Raw genomic sequence first — 22,102 nt, 5'->3', positions numbered from 1 at the left:
GTCAGAAGAAGCGCTCAATACAAGTCTATGAGAGCCAGAATGAGGCTCTTAGAAAAATAGAAGAAGGGCAGCACTCTTCGGTTATGTGAGACTGTTTTATTTTCCGATGCTGACAGGTGAAACAGACATGAGGGAATGGAGGGAGGGGAGCACGAGGGGAGTGAGTTTCGACACTACCGCTGCAGTTACGGGGGCACCCGGGGGAGATGTTGTGCAGCAAGTTGTTAACCCCTCCGTGGGCAGGGATGGTGGCTCTGGGACCCGGTGGGCATTGGTGCAGGGAGATGGGCGACCGCAGAGGGTGCAGGTGTACTCACTATTAAGAAAACACACGAGTCTCTGGTAAACCAAGGTGATGGTGGTCGGTGCCCGCAGCCGGCTGCGTTCTGGTTCCCCCACCCGAATGGTGGTCTCTGTCTTTCTCCTGCAACTGTTTTAGAATGGTGGACTGTCTGTGCTTGCAACTCCAGGAGTTCGCTCCCCGGCTCGCTGTGGCCTAAGCAGACCTTGCCCGCAGATGCTGGCCCGTGGGATCTCTGAGCCCTGGCGGTGGCCTTTTATCCCCCTCGGTGGGCTGTTGCCTTCAATCGGGACTTTGGGTTGGGACAGGACCTCTAGTCCTAGCCTCAATCAGTTAATTAACCTGTTCCAGTCGCTTCTGGACTTAGCTTCAGGGTCTGAGTACCCCCCTGTGTGCTCCGGTTTCCGAGTTGGTTCCCCGGGTCGGTACCGGCGGGCTACAACCCTGTCCCGGTCCACCTCAGTTCCACCGAGCCGTCTTCCCGGCTCCTGCAGACGGAGACCGCCGTCTGCCTCCTAGCCAAAGGCAGCAGGGCTCCTACCCTGGTACCTGTCAGTTTTCCTTCAGGCCTGACCTCCACTCTCCTTGAACTCTACAACTGATCTCTTTGCACTTAACTGTTTCCCGCCCTCAGGCTGTCTAAAAACTCCTTGATGGGCGTCTTCCAACCGCCTGGTTCCGCCCCCTGGTGTGTCTATCAAGCCCTCAGGGGGTGACTAGGGTTTTAAGGTTGGCTGATGTCACCTGTGAGGGAAGGGTGTTTTGTGGGGCCCTATCTGTGGCTACCTGGCCCGGCCAGGGCGTCACACTCTCATAGAGTTGTATTGATTTGTGGCCTCCGGAGCAAACACTGGAGCTGCCAGCAGATCACAAATTGCCAGAGACTGACATTAGCTGGAGGATGATTATAAGATAGGGGGCAGGGGACTTAAATTTAAAGCACCATTCCAGCGGTTTGCTTTGTTTTTTTCAGCGCTGGAGTGGCACTTTAAATGTAAGCCCTCTTCTCACAGTCTTATACTCACCTTCCGGGGTTTTCATGCCTTTTTAGTGCTACTCTGGTCCCGTGGTGCTGTCTTGTGATTGTAACTTCTGCCTGGCTAGAAGTAAGAAGAAGCGCTCAATACAAGTCTATGAGAGCCAGAATGAGACTCTCATAGAGTTGTATTGATTTGTGACCTCCGCAGCAAACACTGCAGCTGCCGGCAGATCAGCTGCTGACAGTAGCTGGAGGGTGAGTAAAAGATAGGGGGCAGGGGACTTAAATTTAAAGCACCATTCCAGCGGTTTGCTTTGTTTTTTCAGCGCTGGAGTGGCTTTTTAATTGTAAGCCCTCTTCTTACTGGCTTATACTCACCCGCCAGTGTTTTCTTGCTTTTTCAGTGCCACTGTGGTCCACGGTGTTATCTTGTGACTGTAACTTCTTCCTGGCTGAAAGCCAGAAGAAGCACTGAATACAAATCTATGAGAGCCAGAGCCAGTTCAGAATGAGGCTCTCATAGAGTTGTATTGATTTGTGACCTCTGGCGCTCCCCAGTAAACACTGGAGCTGCCAGAAGGTCACAAATTGCTGGAGACCGACAGGAGCGTCAGGGATAGAAGATAAAGCCGCCGGAGGGTGAGTATAAGACAAGGGCAGGGGACTTAAATTTAAAGTACCACTCCAGTGGTGCAATAAAAAAAATGCTAGAGTGGTGCTTTAAGTCTGGAGCCTCTTCTGAAAGTTCTCAAGAGCCGTTGCTGAACCCAAAAAAGGGACAATTATTTGCAAACCAAGGATCCAATAAAATGTAATGGCCGCCACATATGTTTCCCATTAATCCCAACGGCACTTACAGATACACTGACAAGCAATGATGCATGGAGGTGCACATGTTATATGAGCAGTGAGAGGATCGCGTGTTCAAGACACCTCCTTAAATATAAGTGTAAAAAAAAAGTATTTAATAAAACACAATACAATAAAAAGCAGTATTTTATTTTGGAAAATAAAAAAATCAGTAATAATCCATAAATTAAAATTTAAGGCCACATTCACACATCTGTGTAAATGTTACCATATGTCAAAAACAGACCTTTATTTTTCTCAGGGGTCATCCGTGTTGCATGTGGGATTTTTCATCAGTTTTTTTTGTTTCACTGAACACCTGGAAGGTTTTTTAAAAATTCAAATTATATTCAAATTGGTCGCTAAGCAACGGATCCAAGAGACACAGAAACAAATCGGAAGCATTCTGATTGCATCCATGATTCACAGATCCCCATTGACGCTTATGACCGAGTCTGATCCGCTAACACAGATCAGAATAGGATAGGACCTGTAGGATCAGACTCGGATCTGGGATTTTCCCTGAGGGTGTATATATAGATCCATAAAAGGGAAGGGACCACTGTGTCTAGGGAAGGGGCAGATTGTGACCCCTGACCAAACCTACCGCTGGTTCCTGGGGTCCCTCAGCACCAGTGTCAGACTGGCTACAGGAGGAACTGCCAGTAATACCAGTGCTGGCTGCAGTTACCTGGGATGAACTCCGGAGTTCTCACCTGAGCTCCGGAGTTCAGCCTGGCCTGTCTGCAGCTGTCATAAACTGAACCGCAATCACCGTGGAATCATTCGGCGCTCGTGGTTCAGTCCTGCAAACCCTGAGTTCAGTCCAGGCTACACTCCGGAGCTCAGGTGAGAGCTCCGGAGTTCAACACAGGTAACCGCAGCCAGAACTGGTATTACTGGCGGTTCCTCCGGTAGCCAGTCCGATTCTGCTCACCACCCTAGATAGATTCCACACCTATGCACCGAGCCGGATACCTGATCCTAGGTATCCCTAGTTCTGGACCCTAAATACGGAACGGGTGGGATGAGCTCTTCGTCAACCCCACTAAACGCTAAAGGAAGAAGCAAGGAGTTCACACGGGGAAAATGCATGAACTATTTATCCACAGATGACACAGGTAAAAGTTCAGCAAAGCTACAGCAACGATACCACAGATGAGCACAAGCCGCCAACTTGCAACCAGAGCTAGAATGAACTGAATAATATCACCAGCACCAATCCAGGAAGGAAGGGGTATTTAAGCACAAAGAGAATACTGATGATCAGCAGCTGTGTGGAAGAAGGTCTCCGCTGTGTCCAAAAGGCAGAGAAATTAATCCAGCAGGTAAGCAACCTATACCAATGAATACTGACAGCAGGAACAATGGAAAGTCAGGGAGCATTCTGCACAGCCAAATGCTGTGACCTGCTATTGCCAGAAACCACATGACTGTCTGTCACTTGTGACAATACCCCTTTAAATGCCTGTGCCCTTAGGGGGTTAAGGCTAATGAATGTTTAAGTCATGAAAATGATATCACACTCACGGAATGTATTATAGATGGAGTTTGCGCTTTCCTCGTTGCACTGAACATGAAGCTGTGAAGATTATGGCTCATATAATAATGGTTATTAGTGTTCCCATCATTAGATTAGGGCACATAATGGAGGATTGTGCCATGATAATCGCTTCTATCAATGCCAAACCGCAGCGGAGCGCAGCTTAGGGCACGTGATCCTGACCCCCGATATGTTCTTATTGCCAGTAATGTTAATGGGTTAATCCAACTTTCTTAGACTGATACCATTGTAGTTAAATTATTCACCCCCCCCCCATTGTAAATTTGGTTTATTAGCAAAATTTACAAACTATTTTAATAAACCAATAAAACAAGAACAATGTACACAGCTGAATACCGCTATAATAATAAGCGGTTTTTCCAAATACCACTATTGCTGGCTACTGCAGTCTCAGAATCCTTCACCCCTTTATAACAAGCATCTATAGTGCTTAGTAGAGCCCCTCTGGCTCTTGAGGAATTTTAACTTCCGTGTGGACAATGGCTTCCGAGTCACCAGTAGTCTTGGGTTTGCATCCTCATACCCCTCCTAAGATTTTCAAGTCAGATGACTGTGATGGCCGCTCCAGGATACTCAAGGACCTCAAAAATTGAGAACTGGTGAGCCTGGAGGTATGTTTAGGACCACTGCCATGTTGGAAGGTCCAGTGACATCCGAGCTTCAGCTTCCTCGCAGAAGGAATGATGGTTTCTCCTAGGATTTCCTCATACTTAATATAATCCATCTTTCCCTCCACTTGCTACATAGATTCAGTTTCAGAGAATGCAAAACAGGTCCAAGGTATCACTGAGCCACCATGTTTCATTGTAGATATCACTGAGCCCCTTCCAGGCTTCACTGTAGCCATCACCTTTCACCACCATGCTTCACTGTAGGCAGGGTGATCTTTTCAGCATATGTTTCATTCTTCCTCCTCCAGACACATTGCTGATCCATAGACCAAAAAACATAATCCCCTATATCTTCCATGCACAGGTAGTGTCACCAGTGTTCTTGTGATCTCTGCATCCAGCTGTACCTCTAGGAATATTCAATGTCTGTATTCTTTTCCTTGTTTGCCACATCGATAGCGCACACAGTTCTGGCCAGAAGAGTGACATTGCTGCCAAGGCTAGAGAAGATGGGGCCAACACTTTAAACTACCGTAATTTACCAGAGTAAATAAGAAAACTAAGGGGGTTGAAGCCCCTACTGATTTCAGTTTAGGAGGTCCATAAGGAACGCCGGAAAAAAAACCTAGTGCTTAATATGGAGTTCTAGAACAAAGCAGCATAGTACTGCCATATAGTATCTATATAATACTTCAATATAATACCCATATAGTACTGTCATATAGAACTTACACAATACTGCCATATACAACAGTGGGTACGGAAAGTATTCACACCCCTTTAAATTTTTCACTCTTTGTTTCATTGCAGCCATTTGGTAAATTCAAAAAAGTTCATTTTTTCCTCATTAATGTACACCCTGCCCCCATCCCCCATCTTCACAGATAAAAGCAGAAATGTAGACATTTTTCCAAATTTATTAAACAGGAAAAACTGAAATCACACGGTCATAAGTATTCAGCCCCTTTGCTCAGTATTGAGTAGAAGCACCTTTTGAGCTAGTACAGCTATGAATCTTCTTGGGATCCTGGATTTGGGGATCCTCGGCCATTCTTCCTGGCAGACCCTTTCCAGTTCCGTTAGGTTGGATGGTGAATGTTGGTGGACAGCCATTATCAGGTCTCTCCAGAGATGCTCAATTGGGTTTAGGTCAGGGCTCTGACTGGGCCGGTCATGAATGGTCACAGAATTGTTCTGAAGCTAGTCCTTTGTTATTTTAGCTGGAAGAGGTTTTCTTCCAGCATATCTCTGTGCTTGGCCGCATTCATCTTTCCTTCAATTGCAACCAGTCGTCCTGTCGCTGCAGCTGAAAAACACCCCCATAGCATGATGATGATGCTGCCACCACCATGTCTCACTGTGGGGATTGTATTGAGCAGGTAATGAACAGTGCCTGGTTTTCTCTACACATACCGCTTAGAATTATCACCAAAATGTTCTGTCTTCGTCTCATCAGACCAGAGAATCTTATTTCTCATAGTCTGGGAGTCCTTTCTGTGTTTTTTTGCAAACTCTATGCGGCTTTCATATGTCTTGCACTGAGGAGAGGCTTCCGTCGGGTCACTCTGCCATAAAGGCCCGACTGGTGGAGGGATGCAATGATTAGTGACTTTGTGGAACTTTCTCCCATCTCCCTACTGCATCTCTTGAGCTCAGCCACAGTGATTGTGGGGTTCTTCTTTACCTCTCTCATCAAGGCTCTTCTCCCACGATTGCTCAGTTTGGCTGGATGCCAAGTCTAGGAGCAGTTCTGGTGGTCCTAAACGTCCTGGGCTGGTGTGGCTACACGTGGTCTGCGGATGTGAGTCTGGTTGGATGTTCTGCCAAATTCTGTGAAACGCCTTTTGGTAGGGAAATAAACATTCAATTCATGGCCAACAGCTCTGGTGGACAGTTCTGCAGTCACCAGCCAAGTGCACGCTCCCTCTAAACTAGTGACATCTGTGGCATCGTGCTGTGTGATAAAACTACACATTTTAGAGTGACCTTTGTGGCCAGGCTAAGGCGAATCTGTGCAATAATTTTACTTGGCAGCCTAAGGCACACCTGTGCAATAATCATACTGGCCAGCCTAAGGCACACCTGTGCAATAATCATACTGGCCAGCCTAAGGCGCACCTGTGCAATAATCATGCTGGCCAGCCTAAGGCACACCTGTGCAATAATCATACTGGCCAGCCTAAGGCACACCTGTGCAATAATCATACTGGCCAGCCTAAGGCGCACCTGTGCAATAATCATGCTGGCCAGCCTAAGGCACACCTGTGCAATAATCATACTGGCCAGCCTAAGGCACACCTGTGCAATAAATATGCTGGCCAGCCTAAGGCACACCTGTGGAATAAACATTCTGGCCAGCCTAAGGCACACCTGTGCAATAATCACGCTGTTTGATCTGCATCTTCATATGTCACACCTGTGAGGTGGATGTAATATCTCGGCAGAGGAGAAGCAATCACTAACACAGATTTACACAAATATGTGACATTATTTGAGAGAAAAAGTTGTGTTTATATTTTTGCTCATTGTAGTTATTAAAGTGTCAGCTGCATTGTTTGAGGCCACCGTGTACGTAGGGTTCTGTGTGATGTGTTGTCGGTGTGCACATGGTGAGTACTCTCCGTGATGGGAGTAGTTTCCACTATTTATAGGTCAGGAGGTTGTAATGTTGTTTGTTTTGGTGCGGTGTCAGGGAGACGTTACACCGGACTTTGGACGCTGTCTAACTGAAACTTACAGCGCATCACAGCAGTGTCCACGTGGAAATCCCTCGTCTCCTGCATGGATGACAGGCACCAACCTGGGCATAGCACCCTTATACACCGGTGACCGCCACAATCCGGGTACGTATAGGTGGGCACGTATACATGGAGAGTGTGCAGGGAGCTGATATATAGCACAAATGGAAAACATTTAGTATGTCTATGGTATTCTCTGTTTATCTGTATTATTGGGGATTTTTAGGTTGTTGTTGCCATGTTCTGGAAGTATGATGTTAATATAAACCCAACCAGCAGAGGGCGCCAGATGACCGTGGCTATACATGACACCTATATGATATGTTCCTTCACCTGGACACCCGGCAGGAATCGTGCACTTCTCTTTCTATATACCATCCAGACAAAATTGCTCCATCAGAGGTCAAATATGGTCCCAATATAACGCTGATACCCCCCCAATTATCCCCGTAATAATTATAATCATATTTTCTAAATATAAGATCCTGCTACGATAATTACTCTACCCTAAAATAGGCCTTGTGTTCCTTGTACGTCGTTCTTAGAGATGATTACATGGTTTGGACGTGGCATTTGTACCTTAATTATATCAGTGACGGTGCTGCTCATTGGCATATATTGGGCCAAATGAATTTCTTAAAATTTTTTTGGGGGTTGAACTTATGATTTTGTGATACAAAGCTCCAAACCCCCAGCGCAATCAATAAAGTGACTATATACTATCTGCCTGCAGAGACCACTAGAGGGAGCTCATGAGCACGCTGCATACAGAGTTATTAAGGAGCTGAATGTATGAACTGTATACAGTGACAATTCATCTTCTTGTGGCCGACAATAATGGATCATATTTTAGAACGCCGTGTCTTTAAAGCACTGGGTAAATCTACAACTCTCAATATGGCTGGAGAGCTGTCTGACTGTTAGGAAACGCTGGGAGTTGTATACACCCTTGGAGAAAGCCACGGCGAAACGCGCCAGGGTGTTATTGGTGAGGCTGTCATAATACGTAGCACTGTGTTATTCTTTTAGTAGGCATTTTTTGATACCTGATTTTTTATATATATATATATATATATATATATATATATATATATATATATATATATATATATATATATATATATATATATATACCAGGCTTTATTAGAAGCCTTTTGATCTTGATTGTTATCATACCGTTATTAGTATCTATTTGCCCATACAATACCATCTTGTCACAGTTGGTACCTAATTAGCCTGTGTCTTTTCTTTGTGAGTGATCCTCTATTTCCTATTACATTTTTTTTGTGACCCCTTTGTTTGGCATTTGATATTCTGTCATAATTTATTTATTTGATGTCATATATCACAGTTTGTCATTATGATCACTAATGTATGATATATTTTCTTGATACTTAATGTTGGCAAACTGATGACTATATAGTGCCATGGGGCATATTTGATTGGTATATCTTTCACATTTTCTGCTGTACTATTGTTCTACTACTTTTAATAATGAAGATATATTTGCAATAAATTTGTTTGAGTCCTTTCAGGGTAGTGTTTGTAGGTTTTGAGTTGTATTACCAAAACAGATGGAAGGTTGATGATCCCTTCTATTTCGTGCAGCTGTGGTTCGGTTGCTGTCAGTCATCCATAACAGAACACAGATACTTAATTTATTTATTTTTTTATTTAATTATTTTTTTAAATTATTTTAAATTTTCTTTGAATCTTTTTTTTTAATTACTATTTTGCTTTCCTGATCTCATAAGAGCCCTGTATATACAGTGACTGCTGTAATTGTGCATAAGAGAATACAGAAACGTTATTTTATTTATTTAATATTATTATTTATTTTTTGTTTATTTATTTCTTTTTTTAACTTAACATTTTGCTTTCCTGATCTCATAAGAGCCCTGTATATACAGTGACTACTGTAATTGTGCATAAGAGAAAACAGAAACTTTATTTTATTTATTTAATACTATTATTTATTTTTTATTTATTTATTTTTTTTACTTAACATTTTTCTTTCCTGATCTCATAAGAGCCCTATATATGCAGTGACTTTTAGAATTGTGCATAACAGAATACAGAAACTCTATTTTATGTAATTGTTTTCTATTTATTTCTTTTTACTTACCATTTTGCTTTCCTGATCTTATAAGAGCCCTGTATATGCAGTGACTTCTAGATTTGTGCATAACAGAATACAGAAACTTTATTTTATTTATTTAATATTATTATATTTTTACGTTCTGTTTATTCAGTGACTGCTATAATTGTGCATAACAGAAAACAGAAACTTTTTTTTATTTTATTTATTTTATTCATTCATTCATTTATTTATTTAATTATTTTTAATTAACGCAAACTTTATTTTAGTTATTTTTTTATTTATTTAATTATTTTTTATTTAATTATTTTTTACTTACCATTTTGCTTGCCTGATCTTATAAGAGTCCTGTATATGCAGTGACTGCTATAACTGTGCATAACGGAAAACAATTAAATTTTATTTAATTAATTAATTTATTTCTTTATTTAATGTTTTATTTATTTATTTATTTATTTACTTACCATTTTGCTTTCCTGATCTCATATGAGTGCTCTATATGCAGTGACTGCTATGATTATGCATAACAGAAAACAGAAACTTTATTTCTATTTTATTTATTTACTTATTTATTTAATTTAATTTTTTTTTGTTATTTTACTTGTTATTTTGCTTACCTGATCTCATAAGACCCCTGTATATGCAGTGACTGCTGCAATTGTGTGATAATAAAGTAAAAAAAAAATGTATAAGCAATTATCATATAACAAAATAACAGCCTCTCAATAGTGAATTTTTTTATTTACAACATATATATATGTATGTTTAATGTATAAGCAAATGTATAAAAAATATATAAGCAATTATCAAATAACAAAATAACAGCCTCTCAATGGTAATTTTTTTTATTTACAACATTATATATATATTATATATAAAATAATATACAAAATAACAGCCTCGCAATGGTGAATTTTTTTATTTACAACATATATATATATATATATATATATATATATATATATATATGTATATATATATATATATATATATATACACGTACATATATATATGTTGTAAATAAAAAAATTCACTATTGAGAGGCTGTTATTTTGTATATTATTTTATATATAATATATATATAATGTTGTAAATAAAAAAAATTACCATTGAGAGGCTGTTATTTTGTTATTTGATAATTGCTTATATATTTTTTATACATTTGCTTATACATTAAAATTTCAAGAAAAGAAAAAATAAAATAAAAAAAAATAAATATATATATATATATATTTTTTTTAATTTATTTATTTATTTTTTTTTCTTTTCTTGCAATTTTGCTTTTTTGATCTCTTAAGACTCCTGTATATACAGTGACCTGCTGTAATTGTGTGAAAATAAAGTAAAAAAAAAATGTAAATGCAATGGACGTTATTATATAACAAAATAATGGCCTCTTAATGGTGAATTTTTTTTTACCATTTTTAATTTACAGTTTTTAATTCAATATTTAATTTTTTTTTTGTTACTTTTTAAAAGCAAAAGTGACATGCAGGGAAGTTACATTATATAGTTAAATGGTTGAAAAAACAACAATCATATATCAAGTTTAAGAGAAAAAAAAGAGGGTACAGTATATGTTCTCGATTTTTTTTTTTTTAAGAATTTTGTCGAATTCTTAAAATCAGTCACGTTTCCTAAATTTTGTGCTTTCAGTAAATTACACATGTAAATGACACCATTGCTCGCAGCACGTCGTGTAACGTAATATCTTCGCTGGGACTTCTAGGAAAACATAATCACATTGTGCCATTTAATCACTGAGATGCTGCAGAACTTCGCCTAATGCTCCAGGTGCCAGATCACATTCCTCAGTGGCGGAGGCAGAGTACACAAAGCCACGGGCCACAGATCTGCCACAGATCTGCCACATATTTTCTTGAGGTGTGAAAACTTCTAAGAATTTACTGACCTATTTATATGTGAGAAAAAATAAAACCAATGAGGACATGTGATGGAGTTCATTAATACGACCCCATGCGATTGCTGTTTAAAGTGTAACTGCTCGTTTACTAAACTTGGATATGTCATAGAGAACTATCAGTTGTTCCTATTGATGGGGGTCCAGGTGTTGAGACCCCCATTGATCACCAAAATGAAAGGACAGAGTTCTTCTCTCCACTGAGCCTGAAGATGGGCTCGATAAAATGTCTAGAAGTTCTTCGTTAGTCTCAAAGTAGAGCATCGAGGCCCCTTTGGCTTACAGAAGGGTGTGGACTTATTCCCACCTATAAAAACTTCTGATCTGTTCTTATGACATGTCACAAGCAGTCAGAGTTATTATACTTAACCAATATCTTTTTTATTGTTCATGCAGGAAAATCCCACATTATGGAGTCATGAGAGAAGAAGACATTGTCTTGAAGAGTTGTCCCTCTTTCCCCCACCCTAGTTACCCCTCATCTTCAGATGATCTCTCTTCTTTCCCTGTAATACATTTCAATTCCGTTTCTTCTCATGAACACACCTTAGTAACGAAATCCAACTCCTCCTCTCCGGCAACCTCAGACTCTTCCTCTATGGCTCCTCAGGATTGCTCCTCTTCATCAGAACTTGCCTCCTCTGTGTCACCAGAAAACGTTCCCTCTCAAACTGAATATTCCTCCTCAGCATCTTCTGAAACCTCTTTTCCCAGAACCCAAGTTGCATCTTCTATATCACTTGATCACCGGTCTTTAATTCTTGACCACCCCTTCTCCACATCATCTGAATCCCTGATTGAGTATTACCCACCGCTACCTTTGAATGGAGTCTCTTCTACAAATTGCTCCTCTACATCAGAACCTGCCTCGTTTTACTCAATGTCACCTAAAAACTGCTCCTGTCCAACTCATTGTTCATCTACTTCCATATCACATGGGATATATTCTAATCTATCGCCTCAGATTTGTAAATCCCTATCTGAACACACCCAATGTCCCAGTACACCAAAAATAAATGGAGCCACTACATCCAGAACTAACAAATCCTCTATATCTCCTCTGGAATCTTCCTCTCGCTATGATCTACTCTTAACTGAAGACCCCAGTGACTTCTTGCCTATATCCTTGTCTGAAAGCTATACAGTATCTGCATATGGCTGGTCCTCTACATCAACACAGCCGGCCGAACACCATACCCAAACCACTCAGGAACGGCACAGTAAATCCCTGTCTGACGACTGTTCTTCAGACTCCTCTTTTCCTCCTGCCGATATTCCCTGCATCTGCACTTGTGACTTGGCAACCAAGTTCCCATCTGAGATTTCTTCATCTTCTCTCCATTCTTATCTTCCAAATTCTCAGGTTAAGAATGACGATCTCAGGCCTTCTAGTGTTGACTTTTCGACTCTTAATAATTCAGGAGCAGCTTCTACTAGTCCACAACAAAGTCCACATCCTTCACAATCACAGAACTATTTGGATCAATCAAATATCATCACCCTCAACAATGCTATTGCTTCACCCGAAGTGAACGCTAAAAGCCACTCATTTGGCAAATTTATTTCTATTGACCAAAACAATAGAAAGTTTGACCTTCTCACTCCGTGGTCCATCCAGAGCTTTCCAACCTTTCCTGAGATTGATGTGATTGCCACAAATGATGATCTTCCCACTGACCATCTACTTGTCAATGGACATTATGGACATTATTTGCCTCTGGAATCCACTTGCAGCTGCTCTCTCCCCAACTCCATTGACTCTTCGGCAAATAGTAAAGTTCTGAATTCTCCATCTTCTAACACTCCTCCTGCCCAAGACTCTACTTGGCCCAACTGGACAGATTACACTGTGGCCATCAATACACATGAAAATCATCCCATGATGCTCCATAAGTTTCTTCACACCTTTTCTTCTGGAACAACACCCAAGTATCTTCCATTTTCTGAAGATGAGAACCAAGTCCAGAAATGTGAAGTTTGCAATGCGTCCCTGGAAAATAAGGTTCGGTGAGTGGCACCATAGTCGAGGACCTTCATACCATATGGTCATACTATGGCTGAAATGTGACCCTTAGAGAGACAGGGGTTCCATCGAAGTTAGTATGAGTGGTGAGAATCTAAACACTACTCCATTCCAGGGTGGGGAAATATCTTAAGAGTTAAGAGCCATGGAAAGGGATGTCAGTTCTGGGTGGCAAAACTGGATACCATAATGGAGGACATTTCAATATTTGCCAACTCAATAATTTTTTCATATATCTTCTATTTCCCATGTTCCACCTAGCATGGATCAGGACAGACAACTTTGTGAACATTTCCTAGACTCCCTCTCTCGTTTTGAAGACTGGTTGCAGATTGCTCAGGTGGCTACGTCTCAAGAAAGCCCATACAAGACACTTCACCAAGAAGCCAAGCTGGCTCTTAGAAAGTACGAGGTAATGAGAACAAAGTTTGGTTTTCCATAGTTTAATTAATAAATCTTTTGAAACCTAAATTCCCATCATCGTCCTAGGTTATACTGACAGAAATACGGGAGAAATTATTGGACTTGGAGTCTCTAAACAGACAATACTGGAGACTCTCACAGACCCCTCAGCAGACGCTGCTTCCCAGTGTCCTCCGGAGTAGGATGCAGGAGGTCAACGAGCTATGGCACAGTCTGCAGGGGGAGGCGGAAGCATTACACAGGACATTGAAGGTATGTCAAAATCTAAGCAACTAATTAAATTAACAGAAAAATTCTGGATGACGCGGTTATTGAGTTTACGTAATCTTCCCATAGTCTAGAGTCCAACAGAGGGAAGACTTTGAGACCGACCAGGATGAGATGAAACTCTGCTTGACGGAGATGGACCTAGAATTATCCAATGTGGAGTATATCTATGGAGGCAACTCCACAGAGAAAATACAACAACTGAAGGTAAGAAAGTGAGAGGAATGGGGATGTCGGTGAATGTACAAGGTTAGAGAAAAACATCCCACGTGTCCACCTTATTATAATGATGGATGGTATGGGACATAAATGAGAAAGACTTCTCGGAATTTGCAGGCAGACTTGGGCGTCGACCAACAGATTAGTAGTTCATATTCAGGCTAGCAAGAGTTAACCTCTGCTTGTTAGTCTCCTTTGATCCCATGTTGTGGGAGAGCCAATCACATCTGTTCCCCTCCTATATATGTTGGCTAGAACCTTCCTTCTATGCAAGCTATAGTTTATCTAAGCTGGTCCGATGAGGTGTTGTGATCCAAACTATCTGGTGGTTTTAGTACTTGTTGCTGTGTGCAGTTGTGGAGTTAACCCCTGTTATCTTTTTATTGCTACCTTCCTGCTCTTCCTTTTTCTTGAGTCTTTCAGTTGTTTGTTCATGTAAGTTTGCAGTATGTCAGAGTTTTGGTTTTCCCCTATCTGTCTCTATCTGTGTTTACATCTCACTCCTGCCCCTTTCTTCTCTGATAGGAGGGGGGAATCAGATTAGTTCTGATCTGGAGCACAGCCAGGCACGAGAGTTTGGCATCTTCACCATTAGGGGTAACCCTAAGATTATGGATTGCCAGGGACACCTAGCATGAGGGACAGCACAGGATCCCCTTTCTCTCCCTATCTACAGTCAAATCTTGACACTTGGATAGCACAATTCACCACCCGCCTCTATCCTATGACTTTGGTAAGCTGGCCCAAGCCTTAGGTGTCTTAAATTGTTCCAGTGACTAATTTCCTGTATATCATCAGACTGAGTGTTTGGAGAGGTTGGGAAGAGTTGAACGATAAGGAACATAGGTTCCTGATAGTGATCAAACTGGGTAGTGGTTGGGAACAAAATGTATCCTACGTATCATCATCTCAAACTCTTGTTTTGATCACCCGGTCACTGATGTCGCATGTGGGTCCACCACAATAATGATGTGCCGGGCCGGCTAATCCACAGAGGGGCCAGGGATGCCGGGAGGTAGGAGGCAGTTTGCAGGGCTCCCATCCAGTGGCCATGGAATACTGACCTGGACAAGCAACTTTGCTAATTAATTTGCTCATCTACAGTATATATATGTAACCCCTTTTAATTTAGAAACCATAAAATGGCACCAAATTTGATCCCATAGCGGTCCCATATATCTAAGGGGAAAGAAATGTATTACTAGACCAGAACTATTACAATCTACAGTGTGTCCACCCATATCCTGTCCACCTCCATTAACTTGAGAACAGCGGCAGCTATAGGCATAGAAGTGGTGTCTAGGTATAGTAAAGTAGCCATGCGCTATGCAATGAAACCGCCTATAGCGCCACCTGGTGGAAAACAACAGAGTTAGCATTTTTATCTTGAAAACGGACCGAGATAGGGAAAAAAAGTGAATTAAAAAGTTGTAGGGCATCATCAATTCAATATGAATTGACACCTTGCATACAGAAATGCTATGATATGAAACCCATGACCCCCCAACACATTGAATGCTGGTCACGCATATGGCGCTCATTTAACTTTGATGCTCAAAGTGGCCAGTGGCAATGCACATCTGGCCTCTGCACAGCATACTGTATCTTGCTGCACGTTGTGCAATATGGTAGGTGACACGTTTGCACAAGCATCTGTGATACGTCGTCGTAGGTTCTGCAATGTTGGTGGAGGGGTCGCATACACCTGCTGTTTGATGTGACCTCACAGAAAAAAGTTCAATGGGGTCAGGTCAGGTGAGTGTGGAGGCCACACCACACAGCCACCATACCCAATGACTTGTAGGAAGGTCTCCATGAGGTATCGCTTCACGTCCGCAGCCTTGTGAGTTTTACACGTTCTAATCATAGCATTTCTGTATGTAAGGTGTCAATTCGTATTGAATTGATGATGCCCTACAACTTTGTAATTCACTTTTTTCTCTATCTCGTTCTGTTTTCGAGATAAAAATGCTAACTCCGTTGTTTTCCACCAGGTGGCGCTATAGGTGGTTTCATTGCATAGCGCATGGATACTTTACTATACCTAGACACCACTTCTATGCCTATAGCTGCCGCCGTTCTCATAATAATGGCGGTGGAGAAGATATGGGTGGACACACTGTATATGAGACAGTTAATTTCACATTATTTACTGATTTCAGCCTAAAAATAGTTGTTTTTCTTAATAACATCTGTACTATTGATAATTCTTTGCTGTAATACTCTGCCGCTCTAAAAGTGTTTTATATTGGGCACATGCTGGTAATAATATTATAGCTTCAGTCAATAATTTATTACTAGGCCTTCCAGGAGGATGTCTGGAGCAACATGAAAAGGGTGGAAGGTCTTCTTGAGCGAGGCGACCGGCTGATAGATAACAGTGATCCTCGTGATGCTCAGGACCTAGAGGAGGAGATGACAGAGCTAGGCTCATACTGCCAACAGATCTACATTCGCCTCTCTCGGTTGCAGAAGAGACTTGTGAGCACAAAACTGGTATGTGATTATCTATTATAAGTGGGCATAACAAGAAGTCTGGGAGTTAGGGGTACTTTGCACGTTGCAACATCGCTACTGCGATATCGTCGGGGTCAAATCGAAAGTGACGCACATCCGGCGCCGGTAACGACGTCGCAACGTGTAAAGCCTAGATGCGCCGATAAACGATCGCAAAAGCATTGTAAATCGGTGATCTGTGTAGTGTCGGACATTTTCATAATGTCGCACCAATAGGAGATTTGATGTTGTTCCTCGTTCCTGCGGCAGCACACATCGCTGTGTATGAAGCCGCAGGAGCGAGGAACATCTCCTTACCTGCCTCCACCGGCTATGCGGAAGGAAGGAGGTGGGCGGGATGTTTACGTCCCGCTCATCTCCACCCCTCCGCATCTATTGGCCTCCTGCCGTGTGACGTCGTTGTGACGCCGCACGACCCGCCCCCTTAGGAAGGAGGCGAGTCGCCGGCCAGAGCAACGCCGCAGGGCAGGTAAGTGCGTGTGAAGCTGCCGTAACGATAATGTTCACTACGGCAGCTATCACAAGATATCGCATGTGCGACAGGGGCGGGTACTATCGCGCTCGGCATCGCTAGCATCGGCTAGCGATGTCGCAGCATGCAAAGTACCCCTTAGACCTGAATTAATGGATCAGGTTCAGAGCAAAAATGTGTTTTTTGATGCCTCCAAAATGTGAATATTGGTAAATAACCTGATTGTCTGGGGTAGCGCATTCCAGAGAAATGGTGCAGCATGAGAGAAGTCTTGGAGATTGGCCTGGTTGGTTAAGATTATGGAGTAGGATAGAGCATGGTTAGGATGGTGAACAGAAATGAGAAGAAGATATATAGGGCAATGCAGGACTATGGAGAGCTTACTTGGTAACCAGTGGATATGGCACAGAAATAGAAGTTTCCAAAAATGAAACTAGAAGGATCAGACTAGAAAGGATGTTAATCTTAGATTGTGGTCAGAACATAGTCTATGGGTAAGATGATAGACAAAGACGTGGAAGTGATACCAAGTAGGGCAGCAGACAGTATCAGTTACTAGACTTCTTATTTTCTCTTGAAGGTATTTGAGGATGACTTCTTGGATGGAGCCATAGAACATCTATCATCGGGCTCTTCAGATGTGTTTTTAGATCTTGACATAGAAGATGCAGACACATTAGGCCAAGAGAATGTTCCTGTAACCAGTGTAGCATTGCCTGTTGACCTGGAGTGGGACCCATTAGGTGATGTTGGAAGATCTAGTTCTCATGATGGTCAAGAGTCTTTCTACACAGCCACCTCTGGTAAATAAGCATCTGTATGAGCTTGTCTAGCCTAACAGCCCTTTAATGTATGATTCAGATTAACAATATTTGTGCCATTCCTATCCCAGCACCCTGGAAGCTTCCCCAGAGGAGCGAGGGATCTCGGAGCAGTCTAAGCTCATACTCCGGTGTTACTTATTCAAACATGAGAAGACAAGAAGTCAAGGAAACCTCGGAAGATGTCGATAACGACCATCCTTCAGTTCGGAAAAATTGTCATTTTGAGTGGAGTCAAGAAAAGATTCATGACCAAGGACATATGGAAAATGCATCAGTATGTACCATGATTTCTATTCTTATTTTATTGGCAACTGTTTAGGCCCACAATGTGGCCACAAACGTTGGTGGGACCGGCTGACCATCTAATGTGTATGGAGGCCTCGTGAATCTCCCTAAATAGATGATATTGAAAAAAAGTAGGGTTAAACATTTGGATATTCAATGCCCAATCCTTTTTTCTTAAGGGGAGCCAAGCTGCTGCCTGAGTTGTCTGTCGGTGATATATTCTCAACTCCGTATTTATAACACTCCCTAATTCGGTTTTACGTCAAGTCGCCTTCTCTTTGGCCCTGCTCTCTATCGTTGTTCTGAAACAATCCATCTTCATCACCATCCTTGATGATTCTGTTTCCCAATGTTGGTTCAGACCTGATTGCTTTCAAGCCAGCCAATTCTTAGCTCTCCTTCAGGAGCTCCAACTTTTTCGAGAACAAACCATCTCCTTTATATTTGACTTCTTTGCCCATTTTTTCAATTTTTTACCCCAAACACAGTTTTACGAATACTACGCCTTACCATGGATTCATTGAGATGTACATTATCGCTCATTTATTTCATGTTGTTGCCCTCTTAATTTGGAGAGGGGCCTGGACATGTCCTTTCCTGATCTCCAGAGCTCCAGAATCTATGTCGCTGCACATGGTTCCTTCATCTCTAAAGGAAGCAGGATAGTACTTGCTTTCCAGATGAGTCCAATCTAAATTTTTCCGTATAATGTCCAATGTCCCTTAAACATTGTCGGTGATGCCAAAATGCCGAGGGCACCACTCCTTCATATTTTTTGGAATTGTCTTAGATTTCATGCTACCTTCTGGTGGAAAGTATAAAGAATAACCTTCTTCACTAACAACTCCACACCATTGTACTCTGCCTTTTATCTTCTCCACCGTCAACGACGTCCCTCCAAAGTCCCATTGGGCATCAATTGTAAAACACCTTGTGATCCCCCCCCAATGACTTCACGAACTTGCTTTACTTTCTTTGTACAGATCCTGAATTACAGCGTGCACTATTCTATCCCTATAGGCGCGGCACAGCTCTCTGCAACAACTGGAGACGGGTACCGGACAAGACGTGATCCCATGTTCTGGTGAGTGTCCTACAAGCATGAAGATCTGTGGCTGGACATCATGGAGGTTACCTACCATACAGTAGGTTCTTCAGATGGTTATACCATTTAGACAGCCATAATTTATTCTGTAGTATCTGTATTGCTTGTGTTAAGAGAATAAAGAGGCTTGAAAAATGTATTAAAAAATAGAAGTGTTAATTGTTTATTTTTTAATTAAAAAAAGAGTAAATTAACAAAAGAGAAATCTAAATCCCAATAATATTTGGTGTTTACCTATCAATTAGATATTTAGAATTTAGATACATGTCCCTTGCACACAGTTTTTGAATGAAGTCACCAGGAGGTTAATCCAAACATCTTGGAGAACCGACCACAGGTCCGCTATGTATAAGGGTTGTGCGGATCCTTCTGTCTCTTCATGTGATCCCAGACAAATGTTTTGGGATCAGCGCTCTGTGGGGGCCGGATCATCAGTTCCAGGATGTCTTGTTCTTCTTTACCCTGAGGATTGTTCCTGGTGACATCGGCTGGATGTTTGGGGTCCTTGTCCGGCTTCAGAATAAATTTGAAGCCAATCAGACACCTCCCTGATGATATTGGATGATGGATAAGTATCTGCCTGTGTTTCTCAGTATTGAGGGCAATATTAATCCCAGCTAAGTCATCAAGTCAATTTGCTGAAATGCAGCCACAAACCTGTAGGACCTTCCACCGTACTTCACACTGCTCCTGCAGACACTCATTATGATTCTGAAGGATTTGTACAAATGATATACACGGAGTTGTGCACAAACTTCGTCAATTGCCATGGCGGCATTGGACTCTGTTCAGATTGCAGATTCTGACCCTCCGCCAAATGGTTTCTCAGGTGTATGGGATCAACACAGATAGACTCAGGCTTCAACCTGCTGTGTGCTGATTCATAGGCAGGCTAGCAAGAGTTAATCTCTGCTAGTCTGCTTGCTCCTTTTATCACATGTTGTGGGGAGACCTATCACATCTGCTCCCCTCCTATTTATGCTGGTTGAATCCTTCTACCCATGCCAGCTATAGTTTAATTTATGTTGGTCTCTGAAGTGTGGTGTCTCAAACTCTCTCTGGTGAAAGTTGTGTTTAGTGGTGCTTTTTGCTTGGTGCGGTTGTGAAGTTTACCTCTGTCGTCTTCCTGCTCTTTTTCTCCTGTCTTATCCAGTGTGTGTGCATGCTGTGGGACGGAGTTTTGACTTTTCCCTTGTCTGTCTTTTTCTGTGGTTTTAACACACTCTTGTCCTGTCACTCCCTGGGAAAGGGGAGGGGAAGGGAAAAAGAATTAGATCAGGACTGGTAAGGAACAGGGCCAAGAAGGAGACTCAGGCCTCTCCACCATTAGGCGTATCCCTAACACTAGGTATTTATATAGGAACCAGGATATATGTGGACCAATCTGTGTTGCTGTAAATAGATAAATCTCCTGTTGGAGATGAAGTGTGTTTTAGTCAACACGTTTCGAAGTGAAACCCCACTTCTTCAGGACATGCACCAAATTATATTTTTGTGCCCAGCATTGCTTTTGAGAGTAGCGATAGCATAGGGCCCCCTAGCTTGAGGGACAGCTTAGGAGCCCCAGTTCCATGCTATCCCATAGTCATCGTGACAATCTGTGGTTGGTTCTCCAAGATGTTTGGAACAACCTCCTGCCTTCAAAAACTGTGGCAAGTGACCGAGAAGAACTGATGAAGGTAAAGGACGATCAAACCAAATATTGATCTCGTTTAGATTTCTCTTTTGCTCATTCACTTTGTATCTTGTTAATTGATAAAAATAAACTATTAACACTTCTATTTTTTTCAAGTATTCATACAAACAACAGGGCAGCACCTTGTAGACTGATTTCACTTTTGTCTTGGGTCTCAGCTTCCTTCCCCAGAAATCAGCCAGACGCTGGACATAGGATGGACAATCACTTTGCTTCTCCTGGATTTTCAAGAAAAAACACTGATCCAGGAAGGCCATTGACCTCTCATTCAGCTGTGATTGACAGCCAGTTCCATACAAACTGCTCTGAACAGCGGAGACGTCCGAGAAAGAAGAAGCGAGTGGCGCGGAATCCGGTAAGATACCAATCATGGGCATTTTTATTGTATTTGGGTAATAAAATAAATATATTTCAGATGTTAAAGGGAATATCCCACAAATTGAATTTTAGGGGAATTCTGAATGCTGAGACCACCACCTATCCTGAAAAACGGTCCCAAGGGCTATGTCACGCTATGTATGGGGATATGACGTGCCCGCACCAGGGCCGTGGGGGGTTACTCATTACTGGGCCGCGGCTTCTGTTCTTTGGGGGATGTCACGGTGGCGGGACCTGGCTCCGTGACCCCGGCGGTGGTCATGAACTGTGTGGGTGTAATTTACAGGGGAAATATAGTAGTAGTCTCTTGTAACACCACCTGTGGTACTCGGCCAGTGATAGCCGACGCTGCGGGATGGGACCTCTGGGGCAGATGGTGACGCAGCTTGGTTGGTATAGCTCTCCACAGGTGGAGCTGGGACCCAAGGTGGATGGGAGTAATAGTAGGTGATGACGGGGGTGCAGGCGAATAACGGAGCAACACAGGGATGCAGTCTCAAGGTTTTTACTCACTGTAGCAGGTTCCAAGGTAACACGACTAGTCATTGACCGCCTTTGGAGTGCTGGGTTCCACTGTGATGGGCTCCAGTCGATCCCGGGTAGTTCGGAGGTCAATTCCAGTGCACCTTTCTTATGTTCCTTCCCTGGTTATCTTCCTGGACTGACTTCTCACCCGCCTGTCCCGCGCCTACGCATACAGTGCCCTGAGCTGGTGTCCGCGGACCCTCTTGGGTGGCTTGAAGCTCTATCCCTTGGCCCTATGTGGTCACCTTCCAGCGGATTCGTATGCAGACTTTGCTTTGGTACAAGCTGTGTCTTTAGCCACTGGTTT

General features: G+C 42.4%; 1 protein-coding gene across 1 annotated transcript in view; it reads left to right on the top strand.

The window, feature by feature from the left end:
- Positions 1–22,102, top strand: part of LOC142250383 (uncharacterized) — a 42,637-nt gene that overhangs the window by 14,087 nt on the left and 6,448 nt on the right. The window contains exons 2-10 of the mRNA XM_075322541.1: positions 11,458–13,068; positions 13,346–13,496; positions 13,574–13,759; positions 13,844–13,981; positions 16,295–16,489; positions 17,563–17,785; positions 17,875–18,080; positions 19,112–19,175; positions 21,051–21,247. Of these exons, the coding sequence (XP_075178656.1) occupies positions 11,480–13,068; positions 13,346–13,496; positions 13,574–13,759; positions 13,844–13,981; positions 16,295–16,489; positions 17,563–17,785; positions 17,875–18,080; positions 19,112–19,175; positions 21,051–21,247 (2,949 nt within the window). The 5' untranslated portion in view covers positions 11,458–11,479. The remainder of the gene's footprint in view (positions 1–11,457; positions 13,069–13,345; positions 13,497–13,573; positions 13,760–13,843; positions 13,982–16,294; positions 16,490–17,562; positions 17,786–17,874; positions 18,081–19,111; positions 19,176–21,050; positions 21,248–22,102) is intronic.

This window comes from Anomaloglossus baeobatrachus, chromosome 9, assembly GCF_048569485.1.
Source record: "Anomaloglossus baeobatrachus isolate aAnoBae1 chromosome 9, aAnoBae1.hap1, whole genome shotgun sequence".
Classification (NCBI taxonomy): Eukaryota; Metazoa; Chordata; class Amphibia; order Anura; family Aromobatidae; genus Anomaloglossus; species Anomaloglossus baeobatrachus.
This window is presented reverse-complemented; position numbering and strand designations above follow the sequence as displayed.